A 23911-nucleotide genomic window follows, 5' to 3' on the forward strand; every position below is an offset into this window, starting at 1 on the left:
TCCTGTGTTACACTGGATGAGGAAGAGAAACCCTCTTAGGACACCAGCCTCCCTTGCTTTGCTGTCCCTGTAGCATGGCAGCGGAAGGTCTTTGGAGGAGCAGAGCCATCCTTGGAGGAGCAGAGCTGTGATGAGCAGTTTCCATAGGGTTTATGTCCTGCCTCCCACCAACATGTCCTCCTTTCAGGACCTATCCGGTTCCCCTTCTTCCTTGCTGCCCCCTTCCCTTTTTTCCTCACAGGCCCCGGGGTGAGGGGCAGCCCACGGTGCTGCTGGCACCGGCCACGGGGCTGCAGCCAGTGAGGGTGGGCTTTTGTTGTGCTGACGTTGCTGAGCCGTTCCTTTTGGGGCAGGGCAGGGAGCAATAGTTTGGGTCTTTTCTAACTGCCGACTGGTTTTCTCTCAGAACCCATAGGGCTGCCATATCTGTGAGACCTTTTTCCTCGGTTTGATTGAAATTGGGCGAATGGTTGAGAGATGATGGATGGGGCAGGGAAACAGGACTGGCAGACAGACAGAGAGGAGGATAGACAGAGTGAACGGATACCCTTGTTTCCTTAGGAAATTAGGAAATTTCCTTAGGAAGTCACACTGTCCTGTCATTTATTAATTTTACTTTTTTGTATATGTCTTTGCTAGTTATGGAGACAAAAGGATACCACAGCTACCCAGAAGGCTTAGATATGGAGAGACGGTGGGGTCAAGTTTCTCAGTCTGTGGAGTATTCTTCTATAGGTGCTGGAGAGCAGACTGATGACAGTAACTATATGGAGATTGTAAACGTAAGCTGTGCTGCCGGCGCTTTTGCCAACAGCAGTGCTCAAGGAAACAACAAAGAAAAACCTGAGCTACTCCCCTGCCTGCCGCAAGACAGCAGTCAGCCTGGTCTTTTGCCCTCTGACATCAAAACCGAAACGGAGTCAAAGGAGCTGTCGGCAACGGTGGCCGAATCCATGGGTTTATATATGGATTCGATACGAGACGCCGATTATCCCTACGATCAGCAGAACCAGGGGAGCCCGGGAAAGATCTACCCGAACGTGGAGCAGCTGGTGAAGCTCTACAAGGAGAATGGCCATTGCGCTTCTCCCCTCCACAGCGCCAGCAGGCCCTTGAGGTCTTTGATGTCGGACTCTGGGAGCACTGTGAACGGTGGTGCCATGCATGCTATTGTCAAAAGCCCTATCGTGTGTCAAGAGAAAAGCCCTTCGGGCTGCAGCCCTCAGAACATGGCTTCCTCGGTGTGTAGTCCTGCTGGAGTTAACTCTGTGTCCTCAACTACTGCTAACTTTGGGAACTTTGCTGTGCACAGCCCCATCGGCCAGGGAACCCCTTTGTCACGCTCGCCGAACGTTGAAAACCGGGGGTCTATGTTGCACAGTCCCGCACACGTTAGCAACGTCGGGTCTCCGCTTTCTAGCCCTATAAGTAGCATGAAATCACCGATTTCTAGTCCTCCCAGTCATTGCAGCGTGAAATCTCCCGTCTCGAGTCCCAATAATATCACTATGCGATCTTCTGTGTCCAGTCCCGCGAACCTGAACTCGAGGAGCTCCATTGCCAGCCCTTCCAATGCCAACAATAGGTCCACTCGTTCTAGTCCAGCGGTTAGCACTGTGGGATCGTCCATCTGTAGCCCCGTAAACAACTCCCTAGGATTCCCGGCTTCCGGCACGCCAGCAGGACCTAGCAGAAGCCAAGATACCGTTCCCAGTCCAGAAACAAAAGACAAGGGTGCTCAAGAACTCACGTTTCCTAAGGTGGAGGAAATGGAGAATGCCATCTCCAACAACAGTCAGATGAACCTTGTTCAATTCATAAAACCCGAGCCAGACGGTTCGTTCGGCAGTGCGTGCATTGGTGACAGCAGCAAAATAAACTCCGATTCCCCCTTTTCAGTACCAGTGAAGCAAGAGTCGGCCAAGCATCCTTGTTCTGGTGCCTCTTTTAAAGGGAATCAAACAGTAAATCCTTTCCCATTTACAGATGGCTCGTATTTTTCTTTTATGGATGACAAAGACTATTACTCTCTTTCTGGGATTTTAGGACCACCTGTTTCTTCATTTGATGGAAGTTGTGAAGGTAGCGGTTTTCCAAATCCAGGCCTACCTGTGGGAATTAAGCAGGAGCCTGACGATGGCAGCTATTACCAAGAAAACAGTATACCATCCTCTGCCATTGTGGGTGTAAATTCAGGTGGACAGTCGTTTCACTACAGGATCGGTGCCCAAGGCACGATATCTTTGTCGCGGCCGGTTGCTCGAGAGCAGGCGTTTCAGCACTTGAGCTCGTTCCCTCCCGTCAGCACGCTAGTGGAGACCTGGAAGTCGCATTCGGAGTTGGCATCCAGAAGAAGTGATGGGTATCCAGTTCTAGAGTACATTCCAGAAAACGTGTCGAGGTGAGCAGGCAAATTACTACTACTTTTTTTTTTTTTTTTTCCCCCTGTCCATAACATCAACAACCTTCCTGTGAGTGACATGGATGATATACTGGGCTTAAAACCTCACTTCCTCCTGCATATGAACTATCACAGCGCCTGACTTCGTTTTCCCTAGGAATGCTATGGAACTTGATTTTTTTTTTTTTCCCCCCCTTTCTTTTTTTTCTTCTTCCCCTGCATTAAACAAACAAGGTGTGAATTAAAATGGGGACTGGGGTGGTATTTCTCAAGCTGATGCATAATTCCTTGTTCGCATTTCAATTCTTATCATTAGATTAGCTGGTTTCTTGCTGTATTTTACTCTGCCTTTAATAAAAATGAAGTTGTGGCTTAAATATTTAAAAAGAACATCTTATATTCCATTGTTATTAGATTTGAAAGTGTAGCTTTAATATGTTTATGAGCTCTTACTACTATAAATGTTGTTTTTCCCATAATGAGAGCTTAGTAAAATTGCTCTCATGTGTCCTATAATGGTTATTCTTTCTTAGCTGGTGCTTGAATATGTTGTACCTCAGATGAAATGTTGAGATGAGGATAAGAAAACGATAGTGTTGGGAATCCGTTTTTGTAAAGATGCATGGTTATAAGTTTGCACCGGACTTTAACTGGTTAAGTTTAAAAACTGAACCTTACAAGCCTGTGGCAACATATTATTTCTGTATTTTAACTGTAGGAACATTTGGTTTGTATATATAGAAAAATGCCTCCAGAAGGAGGAGGGCTGTTAAAACTTGACGCATTTGAAAGGGATAAATGGATAAACTGATCCCCTCACTTTTGGTGGAAGAGAAATATGCAAGTGTCATTTGAATTTGTGTTTTTTGGCTGATTCGTGGAAGCACGTACTTCTTCAGTGAACAGGTGTTCATGTGTCTCATAAGGGACACTTACTTTCATAAACTATCTAGTTTCATAGTCAATATTACAAGTTATTAAGCACATCTGACAGCATGACTGAGTTAGAATAGTTACATAGCCTCTTTGTGTGTCAGACAGGCTCACCAAGCTTTAGCTTTTGTGCTAAAGCTCAGCGAAATAGCCGGTAACAGAATTTGCATTTACCTTTCTCAAGTCTTTTTTTTTCATCATGAGATATGCAACTGCCCTCAGTGAATGAAGCATCTGCCTTATTCTTGGAGTGGGGTGAAGAGGATGCGTAGCATTGCCCGTATTTGTATGATGCTAAATATTTCTGAAAAAATAGTGTTGCAGTGAAAAACATAATACCTAAAATAATGGTGCTTTTGGGGAGGGGAAAAAAAGACTTCAAAAATTTCCATTTTATTCTCAGATCTGTCCAATATCTTTACAATCTCCTTATCATTTTGCAAGCCATACTTCAGGGTTTTTTTGTCATTTCAAATACGGTCTCTAAAGAACGCACTTTTTAATATATCTTTCTCAGCTGGAAAGGGCTGTATCCCACCTTCATGCTGAACTTTGCACGTGGCTGGATATTTGTTATCATCCAGGCTTGGCTTAAATTGCTTTCTTGGATCAAGGAAGATGAAGTTACTGTTTACTAGTTATTTTACCTGATGAAATTTTCATAAATTGCGTTATTTGTATAGTGAGAAAAGTTCACCAGAAGACTGATGGACTGCCTGGAAATAAAGACCCAATATTTTACTGCCTTTGTGGTTGAGCACTGTTACTTGGGCAAGTAGCTTCTGCCAGCCGTGAGAGCTCTTGTGTGAGTAAGTGCTGCTTGTGCTGAGTCAAGGTTGTCATCCGTTGCAGGGACAGGCACAATTAACAGGGAAGTGCTGGTAGGAGCATGGTTATCATCAATAGTTGCGTTTTAAATGACAGTTTCTCATAAGGCTTTTGAAGGAGTCTTCTGATCAGACATTAGTCCATGGCAGGTCTTCTCATCTATTTACCTCTAGACCGGTAAATGGATAATCTGTGTCTTCAGGCTTGATGATGACACAGGCTTTGATACACTTTTCTGTCTTTGTTCTCTAAGCTGCTATCTCAGCAAGATGTGCAGGTGAGCGTGGCTGTTACTTTGCAGGATTGAAATCCTTAAATTTTTAGTGCTCAGAACTATTACTGCACATGTGGAATTCTCTTCAGGTGACGGAGATCTGCAGGGTTGTGACACTTCAGGCATCCTGATCTGTAGTTCAGATTAGGACATGTGTCATCATTTCAAATCTCTTAACTCTGCCCCATTATTTAACTAAAAGTTGCTCTTAATCTGCTTGGCAATGGCTTTATGCTAACAGGTGCAGCTGGGGACCTGTGCAAAGCCCTTACAAGTTTCCTGTAGAGGTCATTTTAGCAGTACAGATTTGAATGTGTAGGTGCCTCCTCAGATATTTGTCTGCTGACGAGACAAGTCATAAAGACTCAACGTAGCATGTCACACATGTAAAAGCTCACTCTTGCTAATGAACCTTGAATTGATCTTTACCTTTCCCTTCATTTCTGTGCCATATTCCAGCTAAAACAGAGGAAATCACGCGCAAGCTTGTTCGTGCTCCAAAGTGTTGTAATAAAACATGCATAGTTTAAAACAGTGTCAGACCCAAGATCCCAAGCTGGGTTTCAGCTGTCCCATGTCAGCATGGTATAGGGATTGCAAAGTCTCCCTTCCTTCATGTCATCAGAACAGCAGCATCATACCTCTGGACTCTGCATCCAAACCAGATCCTTGTTACTTCCAGGTTTTTTTCCCTGATGTGTCAACCATATCAGGCATAATACATTTTGCAAACTTCTACAGCATGTGATTAACCCTTCAAAGTCTACAATACAAAGTCTCTGGTATTCTAAGTCTTCATCTTTTTTCAGGTATACTTATCCTGCAATATAATTTGCCATAAGCAAAGACTAAGGTGAAGGGAAAAAATAGGCTACATGGTTCTCTAAAGCCAATAGATGACCAGCATTGAATACATCTTGTTTTGGCAGCCTTATTTTCTCAACCTCGATATCGTACCCTTTTTAGACTGCTTCTGACTTGTAGCTTACATGGTGAAGAGGAGTCGGTGACCATGAATGAAGATGACTTTTCACATTGAGAATGAATCTTTAGAATATTGCTGTAAAAATTAATTTTTTTTCCCCCTATTAGAATATCAACTTTCCTGAGTCAGTTATACCTGCTGATAACGTCTAATAAACATAGCTTAGGCATTTAAAATGCCTTACTATCTTATTGACTGTGCCAAGTACCCACTGTCAACTAGAACATTTCTCTTTTTCTCCTTCAGTTACTTTTATTAGACGTCCACGGTTATGGTTCTTTTTAAGTTAGTTGGTGGTAACTTTCTTTATAACATTGCAACTTGTGGTGTTTGGGGAGCGAGAGCCTCTTAAGCAAAACCAAGTTCCCTTATTCCCTTTTAAATGTTCTGCTTCTGCTAATATGCATGCAGAACATGTCTTTGTCTTTGAAAGATTTTTACATGTTTAATTTTTAATAGAGAGTGAATCATACCTGTCTGTAAGAAATAATGGTTTCTAAACTAAATAATAGCAAAGTGGGCTTGAAAAAGAAGGTATACGTGATTGTGTGATGTCATTGATAAAAACCTACACTAAGAATCCAGATAAGATTTCAATTTAAGGTGATTGCTCATCTGAATCAGGGTACCAGCCTAAGTCTCATGATCATGCCAGTTATGCAATTTTCAAAATGGCCTAGGAAAATGTCATGGTTGCTTGAAACAACAGTAAAAATTGAGGAGGACGACCTTTCTGCTGCATTAGCTCTTACCTAAAGCTTCTTCTGCAAATGTGCCTTTTCTCTCTAATTTCCATGTTAACTCATGTATGTACACATACATACTCGCTTTTCTCCGCAGTTGTAGTGGAAACAAAGGGCTAATACTCTTACTGTAGTTTCTTTGTGGCAGTTCCACTGGTGTAATCCAGTGTGGGACGAATTCACAAAGCTTGACGTGTTATTATTTAAAAAGTTTACTATTTTAACATAAATTGCATACGTTTATCAATAATTAAGTTTCAATTGTTGTCATTCGGACAAGGAGATTTCTCTTCAAAACAGTATTTCGTGATATTTTAGAGTCTAATTTATGTCTATTAAAAGGTGCTGAAAGACTGTCATTGACTTCTTAGGGTTTATGGTCAAATCTTTGATCAAACATTGACAATATTTTAGGGACTTCTTATACGTATCTGTTCCTGAGCCATTCACATGGATGGATCAGCATTTTTTTCATAGACCCTACTTGTAGCAGCCCTGAAAAACCCCACCCAACCCAACACAAAAAAACAACCCAACAATACGATCTTCATTTACGTGTAACCTTCACTGACTTGAATGGGTGATTCTGGTTAAAATCTGATTTCAGGCTATTGCAAGTATTTTTGTAAATAAACTTTTATGTTAAATATTATCTAGAATAGTCACTTATCAGAATTATACCTGCCAAAGAGATAAAGGTCTGGTAAATATTATTTTTAGAATTTATGAATGGCCTTGACCTCTGTTTGCTGACGGACTTTATGGGAAAAAGACCAAGCTGTTAAAATATTCTCCATGCTTGGCAGGACTATTTTCCCCTTTAGCTTCGCACAAATTTACTGTGCAAACTTTTTTCACCAATGATTCTTTCATGTTGTAGAGTGTAGCCTTGAGTCTGTACTCTTTCTTTCTTTTTTTCCCCCCCAGCTTGAAAAGTTATACTTGTTTTTGTAGGTTCTTGTATAATTTTGTGTAATTTTTAACAGCTCTGGGTATAATCTTGATACAACAGGGACCTCTTCATATGTATGTCTTTATTTCTCACTAAAGAAGTTAGGAGTCTGTATTAATATTTCAGGCCAGGAGGTCTAAAGGTTCTTCTTAGCATACCAGCATGCATTTAACAGCCTCATACTTTCTACAGCTTGCTTTGTTGTTATTTTGTTGAGGGTGCTTTTTTTTTTGTTTTGCTCTCTTTATTGAGGAGTTCAAAATCTGTATAAAGTATCTTTTGAAAATGTGACTGCTAATGATGCCTTATTTTCCCCCATCAATTGACTCCTGTGCTGTGGCAAGGAGAAGTTGACATTGCTGGAAAATTGTGCCCCATAAATGGGTGGATCTTCCAAATCTGAGGAAATAAGAAGAGCTCCGTTGTCAATCCATATGCCACTATCTAGGGGTTGTTTGTTTCTTTGTGTGTGGGGATAAGTAACATTGTGTATTACTAAAACATTTCTATTGCCAGTCGATACCACTGAACTTCGCAATACTTGGCTGTTGGCAATCAGTTTGCCATAGTTTATTCTGATAATAATTAATAATTGTTTCCTAGCTTTTGTATCACTTTTGGTGATACAGAATCTCACTATGATATCTTCTTTTGTCTGTTTTCTGAAAAAGGGGGAGGTGGGATCACCTTTGTGCACAGATTTTAGCAAGCAGAAGGAAATTTTCATTATCCATATTCCAATAGTATGGATCAGTCCATTTTAATGAGGACTGGAAAACACTGATGTCTGAAATATGTACTGTATAAACCAGCATGCAAACAGCCTCATACTTTCTACAGCTTGCTTTGTTGTTATTTTGTTGAGGGTGCTTTTTTTTTTTGTTTTGCTCTCTTTATTGAGGAGTTCAAAATCTGTATAAAGTATCTTTTGAAAATGTGACTGCTAATGATGCCTTATTTTCCCCCATCAATTGACTCCTGTGCTGTTGCAAGGAGAAGTCGACATTGCTGGAAAATTGTGCCCCATAAATGGGTGGATCTTCCAAATCTGAGGAAATAAGAAGAGCTCCGTTGTCAATCCATATGCCACTATCTAGGGGTTGTTTGTTTCTTTGTGTGTGGGGATAAGTAACATTGTGTATTACTAAAACATTTCTATTGCCAGTCGATACCACTGAACTTCGCAATACTTGGCTGTTGGCAATCAGTTTGCCATAGTTTATTCTGATAATAATTAATAATTGTTTCCTAGCTTTTGTATCACTTTTGGTGATACAGAATCTCACTATGATATCTTCTTTTGTCTGTTTTCTGAAAAAGGGGGAGGTGGGATCACCTTTGTGCACAGATTTTAGCAAGCAGAAGGAAATTTTCATTATCCATATTCCAATAGTATGGATCAGTCCATTTTAATGAGGACTGGAAAACACTGATGTCTGAAATATGTACTGTATAAAAATGTTCCCATCGTATTTTATGGGATATGTGTTGCAGTTATGCAGGTAAGCATGCATAGGGATTGCTGCAGTGGTATCAGTACTCGTGCAGTACTCGTATTGTCTGCAGAGGGAGTAAATTGTTAAGCTGTGATTCAATAACCTGTCCTTATTCAACCAACACTTAGCATTAATGGAGCTTAAACCTGCTGTGAAGCTCTCTGCCCAGCTGAATCAGATTTCTAGATATGTATTGGTGCTTTGCTGAACCCAGGCTTGAGTAGCGGTTGCTGTTGGGTGTCATTTGTAGCTGAATGGTATGTTGTTTGCAGTGGCGAAATATACTGTTGAGCCATGGCTTGTCTGGCCTGACTCTGGTTTTGCCTTTTGTTTGGGCGTGTTGCATGTGAAAGCTAGGTGGGGTTCCTGATCCAGTTCACTCTGAAGCTCAAAAAACCAACAGGTCGGTGCAACTTGGTGAGCAGCGTGGCGCAACATTGGCGCGAGAACAAACTGAAGGGATGGAAAGGGAAAGGAGCCTATGAACTATCCTAAGTGCATGTTTCTGCTAAAAGATAATGCGCTGTCGAGCCATAATCTTGGCATTTGTATTTTCAGGGTGTGTTTTTAAAAGGCAGTTTCTGTTTTTTAACTGTATGTATTGCGTCTTCAAACAGAGTTGTAGGAGCTGGAATTAATAATGGACTGATTTCAATCAAAACTTCTTGGAGAACAGCGAAGTGCTGTGATTTCAGATTTAAGCTCTCAGAGGTCAGAAAATACCACAGTTTACGATGAGTATAGTACCATAACTTGTTTTCTAGCAAATGTGTCTTAAAATATGGCTGTATAAGAGTGATAAAAATGGTCAGACGAGGAAAATAAAAAGAATATGTGAAAAACAGGTATTAAATATGTCTAAGTTTAGTACTTAGAAACTAAGTTTTCACATGCAGCTGGTTGCTACACAGTGCTTGGTGCTCAGCATATGAATTACTTTACTTCAGCTGCAGTCTCCTCTGAGTGACAGAGATCTGTGGAGAAAAAATGAGGAGTATTTTTTGTGTGCAATTGTCCAAGTCCTTGCAGCATTATTGGGCACGTTTGAATGCGCCCTAAATAGACCATGGCATGATTTGACTGCTTGCTGCCCTGCTCGTGCAAACTGCAGTGGAAGGTCACCGTCTGTTGGGTCCTCACGAAAGCCCTCTCCTGCTGGAGCCACGTTGGTTTTGCTGCTGGAGGAGACAGGCTGACCTTGGAGGAGGGCATACATTTTTGATTTAGGCTGCAGGGGAAGGGATCGTAGGTCAGGAGGGCCCTGTTTATCCATGCCAGCAGCTCCCAGCGTAGCCTGCTCCGGTACCACTACTGGCAAGAGCAGCGGCAGCAGCTCTTGGCTCTGTGCCGGGCTGTGCACGTGCTTGGGAGGAGGCACTCCCTTCTCACACTTGGAAGCAGGGTGCGTGCGCATCCTTAGTAATACACATCCTTCTGTTCGGGAGCCCCGGAGTTTTACAAAACCTTCAGAGTTGATTTACTTTCAGGACAAAGTTTTCAAATAAGCTGTCTCTTTAAATGGGAAGCTTTGCCCTTGGGTTTTTTTGGTTGGTGCTTTTTTTTTTTTTTTGCAACTGAGGTTTATTAACGTGGTTTACCAGAGCTTAACAGTGTGTTTTCTGAAAGGATGTGATCTGGGTCGTTGTCTTTCTCTGCTTTACTGAAATCAATGTTGAAGGATTTAAAACAAAAAAACCCCAAACCCCCCACCCCAGCCCCCAAAAACCGAAACCATGCTGTTGATGATTCTGGATTCTTAAAAGGATCAGTAACATTGGTTGTATCTATTCAGTAGGTGAACAAGGATTTTGCACGACACTGTTTCTTTACTGAATTCTATTATAGCAGAAGCTCCCAGATTGCTGGTAGGTCACAAGAGAATAACTTGAAGGTGAATTTTATTTCTTTATCTTAAACTGTGAATTAAGATCCTGCAATTACATTAGAATGTGTTGTTAGCTGGTTGCTAAATTAAATTTCTATAAATCTGCAATCTGTAAGCTGCGTATTTGCTTCATGAAAAAATTGATAGCTTAAATTTCATATTTGGAGGTGGGGTAACTTAAGGTTAATATATATTAAGGTATTTCTTTAAAAAGTAAAAAGTAAACTTTGGTTGGAACATTGAGCAGAAACAGAATCCAGTATTTCTGAATAATATGGCTTATAGGAATTTGTATGCTCTCCTAAGATGCAGGCATATGCTGCTGATTGTGGTTAGTGATAATTAATAATAGATCAAAGAGTTACACCCCTGAGGTTAAAAAGCAAATTTCAGACTAATTGCTGAATGTTTCTGACAATTTTTATATCACTTCACTCGTTTCCATTCTCTCTTCTAAACAATACTTTCTACTTGCGTCTGGAGGTGAAATAACTTTTTGAATGGGCTTTCAGGCTAAAATTTGGACTGGACACATGAATCTCTTCTATTTTGCTTTTCTTTCCTTGTCTGCTTTCAAGAGGTGCTATCCCAAGTTTCTAAAAGTGGTGGCTTTATAAACCAATTCCCTAGCAATTAGGTTTCTGAAAAAGAGATTAAAAAATCTGCCATCTTTAATAATGTTTTCTGATTCTTTTGGATTTGGGAGAATATCTTACTTCCATTTATGTGTGTGTGCGTATGACCATTTCAGGTTCATATTCAGTCTTAAGTCTACAAAATAAGCATGTATTTTAGAGGTTTATTTTGGGCAGTGTAATCTATCAGTGGTCTGAGAGTTTTTAATCACAGGTCAGAATTGGGAAGTAAGTAGCTACGTTTGTCCTGACTGGGATTTTGGCTGTCCCAGCTGCTGAACTATAGGGTCTTGCTAGCATTTTTGGCAATGGTTTTCTGAATACCGTGTTGTGCTAACATGATAGCGCAGTCCTGCGAAACCCGTTGCTACAGTGCTTCATTTCTCTTGTTCGCCAGCTCTTCTTCTGTATCTGCCTCGAAGGATCGGGATGGAGGGTGCATGGAAACTGTCCCGGTCTTGGCTTGGGAGTCCCCCGAGGAGATTGGAGCCACTCTCTAGGCAAAGCAGTCTTCTGCTCGATTAATTTTTAAGTTGTGCTTTGCTTCTTGATGGCAGATTCAGGCCCTATAGGAAAAGGGGCAGCTGCTGAGTTTTGCTGGTATTGAGAACGGACTGAAGCGCCTGCACCGTCAGAGGCGCGTTGCCCTGCTGTGGCAGGCAGCTGCCTGCGCCTGTGCATCCCCGCGAGCTTGCGCAAGGCGGCCACGTCCGTGTACCCGTGTGAATGCGTCACCCGGCGTGTCCTTACTGAGACCTGTGCTCTCCGTGCCCTTTGGAAACCTGGTTTCACAACCGGTGAGCCCCGGTTTACTCTGGCAACATCTTACCTTGAAAAATCAATTGTGCTTGTATCTTTAGCTCTTCGTTACTACTGCCGCAGGGAAGAGAGTGGGGAGGGGGCTCTTTTGTAGGTGGTTTGCTGTATTCCCCATTCGAATATGGCCTCTTGTCTGACTGAAGCAAGGCTGGAGGTGGGACCTGGTCTCCTATCCAAGTTTCATGTCACTGCCCTCAGACTAGGAGCAGGAAAGGGATTGCTTCTGGAAGTGTGCCTTAAGGTCGGGGCATCAAGACAGCAACCTTTATTTTCCCTCAGGAGGCTTGAGTTCAAATATGAGCTGCTCCAAAAGGTCGGAGATCTCACTTTTAGCATTGCTGAAGGCTTGTCTCTAGAAACCTGTCATGTACTTCAGCGTTTTTGAAGACTGGAGTGCCAGGGACCTTGTAAATGAAGGTGGGTGGGAAATTTGCACTGTTTCCAGGCAGACTATCTGAGCTGTCAGCTTCATTATTTTAAACTAAATTAAATTTGTGCTAGAGAGTGCAGTATGTTAGAGCAGTTAGAGAGCTCTTCCTCTAATGGTAGCTTCAGATCTACTTTGCTAGATCTAACTTCATTAACTTCCAAACTCGTTTGGATAAATTTAAAAAAAAAACAAAACAAAACAACAAAAACCTTGCACAGGTGTTGATCCTGGGATACGTGAAAATTTTCTGGAAAAATCAGAGAGTCTCATTAGAAGACAATATAGTATTATGTTTGCCGTGTCTAAGGATCAAGGTTCATTCTTTTTTTTTTTTTATTGTTTAGCAGAAAATAAACACACGTCATCAGTTCTGGCCCATCGGTCAAGGGATGCATGCTTCTGGACCATTGCAGGTGTCACTTTCCATAACTGGTAAAAGGTCTTGTCCCAGAGTTGGGCACAGTCCTTTGTTACGTGCCTGTCCGTGTCCATACATTCGGGCAGTAAACCTGCTCTCTGAAGCTGTGTGTGGCAGGGGGCTCCTGCAGCTCTCCGGGCACCCCGAGCCCAACAGGGGAGAACGGGATGCCCTGGTGGGATGCTGTGGTGGAGGTCCTCTTTCTCCATTTCTTGGGGATTGCCCCCCAGCTGGTAGCCTGTTCACTTGGGTTTAGGGTGCACCATGTTTTGTTTTTGTTGTTTTTGTTTTAAATTTGTTTGTTTGTTTCTTTTTCAGCACTAAGGCTTTCTTAAGTTAACAATTAAAAACAAATATTGGCCAATAAACATTCCTTAAGGATTACAAAAAGTTACTGAACATGACTGGCTTGTCAAAATTCTGCATTGAACCTTTGTCACAGACCGCCCTGCTGTAAAATGCATCAAGTAAAACCACATTGCTGCAGGATTAGCTCTATAAACCCCGTACGGCTTTACCATACTCTTCCTTCAGATACATGGTGGCAAAACAGAATAATTGCAATTGATTCAATTAGGATTTTTAAATCCTTATTTTAATCTGAATCCGTGTAAACTAGCTGGAAGATGCACAAAGCGGGGGGGGGGGGTTAGACGTGTCAGCTTCTACTCAGTGTATGGAAGTAAATATTGGAAGTGGTCCAGAGCTTTATGGCTGCTGCCAACTAATGACATAAGATAATGTTGCAATGAAACAATGGACTTGATTTGCGCTTGTTTCCCAACTAACCTTTCTGATTCTTGAGACTGCTTGGAATTTATGTTTTTGAAGATTCCACAGTAAAAAGGAGATTAGGCATTGAAAAATTTGACTGATTAAATATGCGGTAATGACAACTTCAAACTGCACATGCAGATAATGAGATAAAGGACTGTTACTCATTTCATATTAAACCCATTTGGTGGAAGAAGCAAGGAGGACGAGTGTTTTGGATGGACGTGTTATTTTAAAAAGGAAAAAAAAATCAGAGGAGCTAATTTATATAGAAATACAAGTGAAAAGAGTGAGTTGCTGCTTTACTTCCCCCCCCCCGGGACCAAAACTGCAGCCATTGTGGGTCTGCAAATTTTCTTGCATTTCTTTCCTAACATAAACAAGAGTTAACTGTGTGCAGAAGGCTACTAACAAACTTGGTAAGGTTTTGTTAGCATTTTTATTTGGATCAGAAATGTGCTCTTGAAGTGAATCATCCAGTTGCCCCCATCTTCTGTGCTGCAGTTCACATCATGGGGCAGCTGCGGAGTGAAAAAACAGATATTTCTTAGCCAGCAGTGAATGAAAAAAGCGCTCCGGGAACCGCCTAAGGCACTCCAGCCCCTAGTGGCTTCTGTCCATGGGACCCCGCTGGAGCTGGCCTGAAGCATAACGCTTGCGACACCTATAAAAGTGGATAGTGGATCCTCAGGACTAACCGCTCCTCTTGATAGATCTTCTATTGCACCACACTGCCTGTAATGTAGATACTGCCTGTGTGCTAATTGCATTTTCACCTGTCAACTCAAGCATCTGTAATTGAAAAAAGATTCAGGGTTACAGGCAGAGGAAATTATTCCACAGAAAAACTGAAGGCACTGTTTTCAGCACATGTGTGTGTTTGTAAGTTGTGTCCAGAATCAGCAGAGTACCTACTTAGTCTTCCTTCACAGCACTCTAGAAATCTTAAAAACAACTGAACTAAATCCTGGAAGTAGGAAATGAAACAGAAGTGACAAATAGGCCGTATCCTGTTTTGTCATTAGTGAATTTCACTTCTTTTCAACTAGTTGAAAAATCTAGATACGGTTTGCAGATATTCTCTTACTTATTATAATACTAATCTGTAAAGGAAAACAATTGTTTTGATTATAGGCAGCTGCATTAAGTATTTACAAGCAGCTGTAACTTAGGCAAACTAATTTAACAACTTAGAATTGTCATTTCAGGAAAAAACCTACTTTGTGGATCAATAAATTTTTGTAAAGTAAACCTATTGATTTGCAGCTAATTATATATTGCGGATGTCTGATAAATTAATATGAGGCTAACTGAGTTGAATAGGTGATGTATTAGTGGCTTGTAAATGACTTACAGCCATTAAGTCTATCTGTAAGATAGATACAGGAAAAAGAGAGTTATAAACCTATCTTAATTTCTAATGAATCAGCACTGTAATACCAGGATCCAGATGAGTTTTGAGTTCATTCACTAACTTCTTCAGAGGAGCTTCATGTTTTTCTTATTTTCATACCCTCCATACTGTGATGAAGAAGATACTCCATGTCCTCCACCATTGTTCCACGTCCTTCCACCTGTATTAGCCCTTTCCATGATCTCAAGATTCTTTAGGTTCTGCTTGCTTCAGCACAAACACCTGATACTGTGCTTTTTAAAAGAAGGTCTTACTAAGGTTATAGCAAGGTCCACGAAGCCGACTCTGGTGCAGCACAGAAGCTGGGTCCTCCATCTGCCAAGCTCATGTTCAAAGCTGGCATGCTTCAAGGGGGGAGGAGATGACACCCCTAGCCGTGCTTTCGGGCAATAGCAGTGGTGGGGCTCAGTAGGTGTTCCTGGGGACTTCTCTCCACCAGCGCCGGCAGCATGGACATTCCAAATTCTGCTCAAAGTACCTGAGGCTTTGAGCTTGCACTGGGTCTAACTCCATAGGAAGAGTTACTGCTGATTGGCATATGTATTGGCTTTTTTCCATCATGCGGCATACCCCAAACTCAGAGGTGATATTGTTGTTGGCATGACTTAAATCAGTAAGTCAATAGAAATGAATGCAATTTGCATGCTGAGCGGAAAAAATATTCAGGACCAAATAGGAATGAGCTTAAGATCAGGAATGCAGAAGAATGAGAAATATGATTTAATGAAAAAGAAGAGAAGGATTATAGGAGCAAGGAAAATAGCAGGTATTGGCACAAGAGGATGTAAGCTTAATATAGTGCACCAGATCCTAGGAAAACTTGTGGTTTTGTCTGACATGACTTAAAATTGAGAATATTCAACATCTCATCAGTTAGGTTTACAAGAAATAGCTTTGACTGATTTTTATAGATGTGTTTCATGTAATCAGTTTGAAAGACAACAGTAAATACACAAATGTTTCCCCATTTACTGTTTTTGGGACAGTCTAGTCTTTGTCTGACATTTCACATGGGAAGATTAAGGTACCTCTGTACTAGGCATGAGAGTCGGTGATGGAATATGTTAAATTATCCCCTGTTCAGAGGACAGACATGTAAAAATCATCTGCCTTTTGTAGAAGTCTGCATTAATGTTGTGGCTTTTTTTTTTTTTTTTTAATTAAGTATACACAAACCCAAGCAAAAGAGCAGAACTTTCTGTTCGTCTCTGTTACTTTGTCTGTGCTGCTGGCAATGTCCAAAATACCCGTGCTGTTACAGGTCCCGCCAATGTAAGGTAACTACATATCCAACTCTTAATTATATTTCTATATTACGTCAGGTCTGTGGATTAGGAAAGTGAGATGTCAAGAGTAAATTTAGGTTGGGGCTTCTCCGCCAAGTCCTCAATGCTCCCACCAGTAGCTTAGTATGAATTAGTCTGTTTCTTTAAAGGCTTGAAGTAAATATTGAGTAGGGTTTCCTAGCAACATTTGTAAGGTTAAGTAAAAATCAGATTTGCCAGGTATTGCTTCCAGAGCACACTAGTCTTTCTATTTCAAAATTTATACTTTTGATACATTATCTGCAGTATGAAATGCTCAACAGAATCTGATAGTATTGTAAATAAATAATTTTAGAGAGTCATATGTCCAAGGACAAGTCAGCTGAAACATTATTCTTACTTTGGGACACAGTTTTTCTTCTGCTTTGTATTTGTACTGTGCCTAAACTAATGGGGACTAGCCTTACTTGACTTCTGCAAGTATTAGCTATATATATCCGTGTGTGTATATGTATATACAAAAAATACAACAAAAATAAAGCCAGTAGGTATCTTCCACTGTTTAAGCCTGCTAAAAAAAGTTCTTATTTGCTGTTGGTTTTGTCAAAGTAAACAAAGAAATGACATGCATGTCCAAACTGGTCTCTTGAGTTAGCAGAGGTCTACAGGTGGTAGAATCTCTTACAGAAATCTTGATTTTTCTTCAACTTTGATTTGTAGTGACAGGAGAGAAGATCAGCGTGAATAATTTCTGCAGTGACATGAAAGTAGAGGATTCATGTTCTTTTAGCCTGTTCAGTAAATTGCATGCAAGGGTCTCCGCAGGTGCTTTGGATGTGTAAGAGGTGTGTGTGCCTATGGTATACCTATTCTGGGTAGGATAGTTCCCCCCTGAGAAACATAGAAGGCTGGAATTTAGGTTAGCCCAGGACAGATAGATAGATAGCGGAGGGGAGCAAGGAATGGAAAAATTCGGTTGGCTGCTTCCAGTCCTAAGTTTTTGAGTCTATAAATAGAGTCTATCAGAATATTTCTAGTTAGTTCTGGGGAAAGTCAGCTGCTGTGCTGGGGATTGGCTGTGCTCCCAGAATGAGGAGGGGAAGGAAAAAAAAAAAGTACGATAGGAGGCCTATTGAAAATCTACCAACTGACACCAGTGAAATCAAGAAATTGGAAGATCCTGGATTTGGGCTCCAGTTTATTTTTCTGCAGCCTGTGTCAGTGCTGGATATTCTGCAGAGCGACTCTCTCTGTAGCCTAGTACGAGCTTCCAAGTTAACCGGGCGTAGGAGGTAGGTCCACACGCAGCACCCGACAGGGTTCATAGTTCAGAAGCCAGGAATGAAGCCTGATATCAAGAATGAGTATGGAAGTAGAAGGAAGCGGCGTATTGTCCTCATTTCGTGCTGCAGTGGCTAGCTTGGACAGCCTGCCCTCTCTCTGGGTTAGATGCATTATGTAAAGGGAAACAGAGAAATGAAAACGAAGGCTGAATTTTGAGCTAATAAAATTACGTTATCGTGTAAGCTGTGACTTTTTTAAATAAAAAGAGAAAGGTCTTGCTGATAATTTAATGTGCAAACTAGTTGAAGTATATTACGATACCAGAAATAGACATTTAAGGGTGTCATGATGAGCTTTGCAAACAGTTAAGATGCTTTCTAGGAAATATGAACTATCTACTTGAAAAATATTCTGAACTGAGATTTAAACACAATGTACAACTACAGTATGAATAGCTAGTATGTTTAAATTATACTATTTTTAGAAGGTTCTTATAGTAACGGTAAAAGATAACCTTTCAGCAAAACTCCCTCCCCCCCACGTAACCACAGAAGGCTGATCCTTCATACTCTTAAGTGGAAAAAGTAGCTTTGGTCTAATGAATAGCAGTATGCATGTAAGCTGAACCAGACTACTCAGATGAGCATTTATTCACATGTCAGAGTTCATAGGAGCTGAAATTATCTGAACAGTAAATGGGCTTTTTCAGCGCTTAACTAATCCCAGAAAAATCTGTGCTCACGTTGAAAATAAAAGTGTTCATGACAACTGTTTTGCTGCTCAGGCTTTGCTGGCAACTCATTTTTTCATTTGTCATTTTTCAGATATTGGGAAAAGTGGTTATATTGAAAGTTTATGGCAGAAGGAAAAGGGATAGAGCAGTGTCAGTGCTTCTCAGAGGTGCATGCTGCCTTTTGATGTCCATCGGTGTCATGTACCAGCAAGATGCTTACTTGCTGCTTCTAGATTTCCATCAACGTTAGATAAAAAGGTCACACCAGTGTTTAACTTTGTTTCTTCTTTTTTCCTCGCCTTTTTATTATAAATTTAATAACTTTCGTTCATCTTTGTGTTTGTAATAAACTATGAAACTTATAAGGCATTTTTAACTCTATTGCATCAGTAGGTACTTCAGTTTCTCTGTATTAGTTGGAATAAAATCTTGCACTAATTGATTTCCTTGGCTGTTTTATTAAGATGTTTTGATTATTTAAATATTAATAACAGAACCATTTTAGACATTCTTGAGTGATTTTAAATGGGCAAGTGTAGGTAAAATTTTCTTCAGACACTCAGCAGAAGGCAAGCATTTTGGTTTTGAGGAAATTATGTCAGTAAATACTTTGTTATTGACAGTTCTTGAAGAAAATGGGGTAAAATGGTAACTAGTATTTTATCTCGTTAAGAGCTCCTTAAAAAAAACCCCACAACTACTTGTTACCATTTCAATTGACAAGGAGGAAGATATGTCAGGCGCTTGAAATCTGCCCTTATGAGAACTGATGACCGTTCCCACTCGCTTTCCATAGGGCTAGTGTTTCACTTGGCATTTCACAGAGGATGGCTGTGGGAATTAAAACTTTAATTCATTGTGACCGTGTGTATTGCCTTGAAGAAATGCTGAGGATCAGCTCATTGGTGGAGGGAGGAGGGGAAAATCAACCTATGTATGGCCAAGGTAGATTTAACTTGGAATAATGCACTAAGTTTGAAAAAACTTACCAATATCAGCTATCTCTGTTGGAAAGGCTCCAGGAATATTTCAGCTTACAATTCCATTTGTCAAAAACTGAGAAATTGGAAACAGAAGATAAACAACTTCTTAATATTTTATTTCTTTTTCAGATAATTTTCTGTCGTGTATTTGGAAACTTTACTGAAATACTGGTCTTGTTTGAGGAAGCAGCTCAAAATTCACGTTAACTATTTATTGTGCCACTTGTTAATTTGGATTATGCAAACAAATGTGATAAACTGATCTTGAATGAGATCGGAATAAAGTTCTACAATGATGCTTGTAAATAGGTCTGATGGCAGCGGATGTTTTACTTCTTTCCAGAGCAGTACGTTTAAGATGTATGTCACATACCCAAAAAAACCCCAAACACCCCCAAAAACTCAAATCAGCTCTTGATTTCACAGTGGTTTATAATCCCCATTTTCTGAAATAGCATCTGCTCCAAGTTTTAGAATCAGACAGAATTGTGTCTTTAGAAGGAGGATTTGATCTCACATCAGTTATAGTCCTGACGGCTTCTCCTAACACGTTGCTTGACACATGGTCTGGCAGCAAGGCTCCTGCATGGAGCTTTTTATTTGCACTAGTGGCCCCATTAAAATCAGTGGGACTGGCCATATACAAAGGCTTTGCTTAAGCTGCTGCAGGTTGAAAGTTTCCAATGTTTCTAACTTACATCGACTGTTTTATATTATGCTTTTTTCCCGAGTTGTTCTGGCACTTTGATTCTTGTCATGCACAGCATGCATCTTTTCACACTCCCAATCCCTGACTGTGATGGCTTGAATCCTTCATTATTTTGTGATTAATTGTAGAGATACAAACATTATCAAATCAAAATCCCTGAAAGGCCTCTTTTAAAGGATCTGCCTAGCTTTTTGATTTAGCTGCCCCACAAATTACTTATCTGGTGGCTGTGTGGTTTTTAACATCCTGCTAAATTTGGAACAAGTCCATGAAATACTTTCTGCAGTATCTAGGGAATAGAAAAGCTTGATAAGTTATTTCGTCCATTGCTTAGGTCAAGCCTTTCAAGAGACAGCAGCGCTGAGTGTTGAATCCATTAAGTACAAATCGTTGGGTGTGCAGGATCATGGTTTGTATTGTCAGTTACTGTATTTGGGTGTTCAGTGCAGATTTTCAAGTGTTAGAAGTCCAATTTTTGTCTTTCAGATATGTGTAAACTAATAAACTAAAATTGTAGCTGTATAGGAGAAAATTGTGATGCAGGTGAGAAATAGTATGGCAAGGAAAGTGCTTTGCATTAGCTGTTTCATGTGTTGCTACATGTGGTGGTTTTTTAAAACAGATTTTATCCCTTGGGATCTAATAAAAGGCTAAAGAGTTATTTGGTTTATAAACCTGTGTGGTATATTATTCAGATATTCAGACGGGAAAGGTCAAAGAATGTCTCCTGTGTTATCAATTTCTCAATGGGAAACTATATTAAAAATTAGAAAATATAATACTATATAATTTAGAAACACAATATGTAATGTGGGTTGAGAGACAATTACTGTGTTTTATTTCTCTGTATTTTCCATTTTACTGAATGCATTTCAGCAACAATTGGGTTTTGTCTGTAATGCTATTTGTAGCAGTTTCATGAAGCAACACAGCAAATTACTGTGGTGTACCAGATAAAATCAGCTCCTCCTTTCACTTCATTTGTGAAAGTCATACTACTGTCGTGGTTTAACCCCAGCCGGCAACTAAGCACCACATGGCTGCTCACTCGCTCCCCCCCTGGTGGGATGGGGGAGAGAATCAGAAGAGTAAAAGTGAGAAAACTCGTGGGCTGAGATAAAGACAGTTTAATAGGTAAAACAAAAGCCGCACACACAAGCAAAGCAAAACAAGGAATTCGTTCACTACTTCCCATGGGCAGGCAGGTGTTCAGCCATCCCCAGGAAAGCAGGGCTCCATCACGCTAACGGTTATTTGGGAAAACAAGCACCATCACTCCGAACGTCCCCCCCTTCCTTCCTCTTCCCCCAGCTTTATATGCTGAGCATGGAGTCATATGGTGTGGAATATCCCTTTGGCCAGTTGGGGTCAGCTGTCCCGGCTGTGTCCCCTCCCAACTTCTTGTGCACCCCCAGCCTACTCGCTGGTGGGGTGGGGTGAGAGGCAGAAAAGGCCTTGACCCTGTGTCAGCACTGCTCAGCAGTAACGAAAACATCCCTGTGTTACCAACACTGTTTCCAGCACAAATCCAAAACACAGCCCCATACTAGCTACTATGGAAAAAATTAACTCTACCCCAGCCAAAATCTGCACAGTTACGAAAAACTCTTACTACTGGCTTATGTAGGTAACAGTGGCTTTTGTCCATATTTACACAGTTTTGTGAAATCCCCATAAGTTTTAAAGCAGTTTTAAGATGAACATATTTTATATATCTTGTCTGTCATTTTTCAGAGTTTATTCATTTAAAACAGTCTAATTTAATTAATGTACAGATACACAGAACATGTCTGTTTCTCACGAAATCCTGTCGCCCGGGATGCAAATATTGAAGGAACTGGTCTCATGTATCTAAGTCTTCAGCAGCTAAGCCTGACAAGAAATTAAAAGTGTATTGACTGTAAGTGTTTAACAACAGATACATGTTTACTGTCAGTAGCCTTCTTGGCATTAGTGTTCCTGTGTACCTAAGTTGGTAAGTATTTTCCTGGTTTTGATGACCAACCTTGGAGTGCTAAATGGCTCACACCGACATGTTAGAAAAGTTTGGCAGATTGGGTTAAAAAAGGAAGTTTGTGTTGCTGTCAGGTGGTGGTTTATCCCAGGAGCTCGGGATAGCGTCCTTAGCACGTGTCCCAAAGAGCTAAAGTACTGCTTACACATGGCTTGGGACAAAACGGATTGCAGAAGGGGGGCTAAGAGATGGTGTTAAGACTGACTATTGGTAGAAAGGATTAAGGTTTACTTCAAACAAAGAACTCAAATGGGTCCGTTTGGAGAAAGTAGGCAGACATCGTAGAGATGTGTCGTAATGGATGGCAGTTTTCTGCCTCCATTTTCATCTGGCTACTGCTTAACACTGTTGCAGGAAAATCTAGAAGTAAATTGTTTTTCCTTACCAGAAAATCCATGCCAGGCATTCCCAGTGATGTGCTGAAAGTATTTGTGCAGCAATCACAACCAGCCCTCCTCATCCTCGGCGTCCATGAGGACATGAGCCCTGCTGACGGGCTTGGGTTAGTGGAGCAGATTTTGCCGTTGGACGCTACTGACTTCTGGAAACATGTGAAAAGGGGTCCGCTCCATCCTTTGGAGTCACTTAGAAACTTCTAGAAAGGCTGGAGGTGTTCTCGGTGCTCCCTTCCAGGGGAGGCAGAAGTTTTGGAGACAAAGAGCGTGTCTGGGAGCTGGGACACACTTTTGGCATGCAAGATGTCATTTACATCTGGGCAAAAGCCCCATGTTTCTTTTTGATGATGGACTCGAGCATGTTTTGACTGAAGTGGGCAAACCAGATATAGGAGATTGCTAATGGCTGCAGGTAACTCAGGATGAAGGGTGCCAAAATGGAGTCCGTATTTATTCTGTGATCTGTATCCCAGAAATTTACCTTTCGTTTCTGTCTCTGTGTATGGATTTCACTCTTTCTGCCTCTCCCCATTCACCGGTGGCTGAGAGTTGCCCTCAGGAGGAGCCCATACCCTCCACCACGTGAAGGAGGAAGATAAAGGGACTCTTGGCCAAATGCGACCTTTATGAATGGTGTCTCTTTATCGTAATCTTCAGTTAAGACTGTCTGTGTTCCCACGTGTTCCTTCAGGTTTCACTACTGGATCAATGTCCTGATGGCCTTCTAATTAGACCAACAAGGAACAGGTCTGTCCAGATTTTCTGGTCTCATCAGGAAGGCTTTAAAAGACTTTCTCTGCAGCAAAAGCAAGTGTATGTGCGCTTGCTCGCCGTAGCAGCAGCAAGGGTAGAGCACGCTGATCCATCTGTACAGTCTCCTCTGGTCATTTGCTGGATTTTCAGTTTCCTCTGCATTTTCAAGGTGTCCTATCTACTGTCAACCTTCAGAAAGGAGGGTGAGAAGCGATGAAGTAGTTTTGGTGTGATCTAGCTATCAGTAATTTCTGTGTGTGCTGGGTCTGAAATACACTACAGAAGCGTGTTCTCCACTGGTAAAGCAAAATACATGCACAGAAGTCTCCCGCTAGTCTTAGGTCTGAAGTTTCTCTGTCTTTGTAGTCAACAAGAAATTTTGGATACAAAAATGTGATTATTTACAGAGAGGTTCTACGTTGAGGTGTTTGTATATATATTTAAGAGAGATTCCCATCTGTCTTCCTGGCAGGGGTGCGATGGGGGTGCAGCCCCTCTGTGCCCCGTTCTGCACAAGAGCTCCCGGGCAGCGCACCCCCTTTCTGCCACTTCGCTTTCCCAAGCTCGGCAAATGAAGTTTTAAGGCAGCTACTGTACAACTTCTGTTTTCCACCTAAAATAAATTTTGTGATATCATAAAATCAAAATTTGTCTGATCTTGGGAATTAGTTTTAATTTAGAATGGGTTAAGGCTGGTTTTGCTGCCACCTTTATTTATATAAAACTAGTAGTAATGCTTGTAAATAATTTTCCCCATTATGTAAACAATTCACTTTACTGGTGATACT

The 23911-nt window shown here is 41.0% G+C and overlaps 1 protein-coding gene across 1 annotated transcript in view; it reads left to right on the forward strand.

Moving 5' to 3' along the window:
• The first annotated feature begins 605 nt into the window (after positions 1-605).
• NR3C2 (nuclear receptor subfamily 3 group C member 2) overlaps positions 606-23911 on the forward strand; it is a 212913-nt gene continuing 189607 nt past the window's right edge. The window contains exon 1 of the mRNA XM_019472337.1: positions 606-2401. Within this exon, the coding sequence (XP_019327882.1) occupies positions 627-2401 (1775 nt within the window). The 5' untranslated portion in view covers positions 606-626. The remainder of the gene's footprint in view (positions 2402-23911) is intronic.

This window comes from Aptenodytes forsteri, unplaced genomic scaffold, assembly GCF_000699145.1.
Source record: "Aptenodytes forsteri isolate BGI_AS27 unplaced genomic scaffold, ASM69914v1 Scaffold227, whole genome shotgun sequence".
Taxonomy (NCBI): Eukaryota; Metazoa; Chordata; class Aves; order Sphenisciformes; family Spheniscidae; genus Aptenodytes; species Aptenodytes forsteri.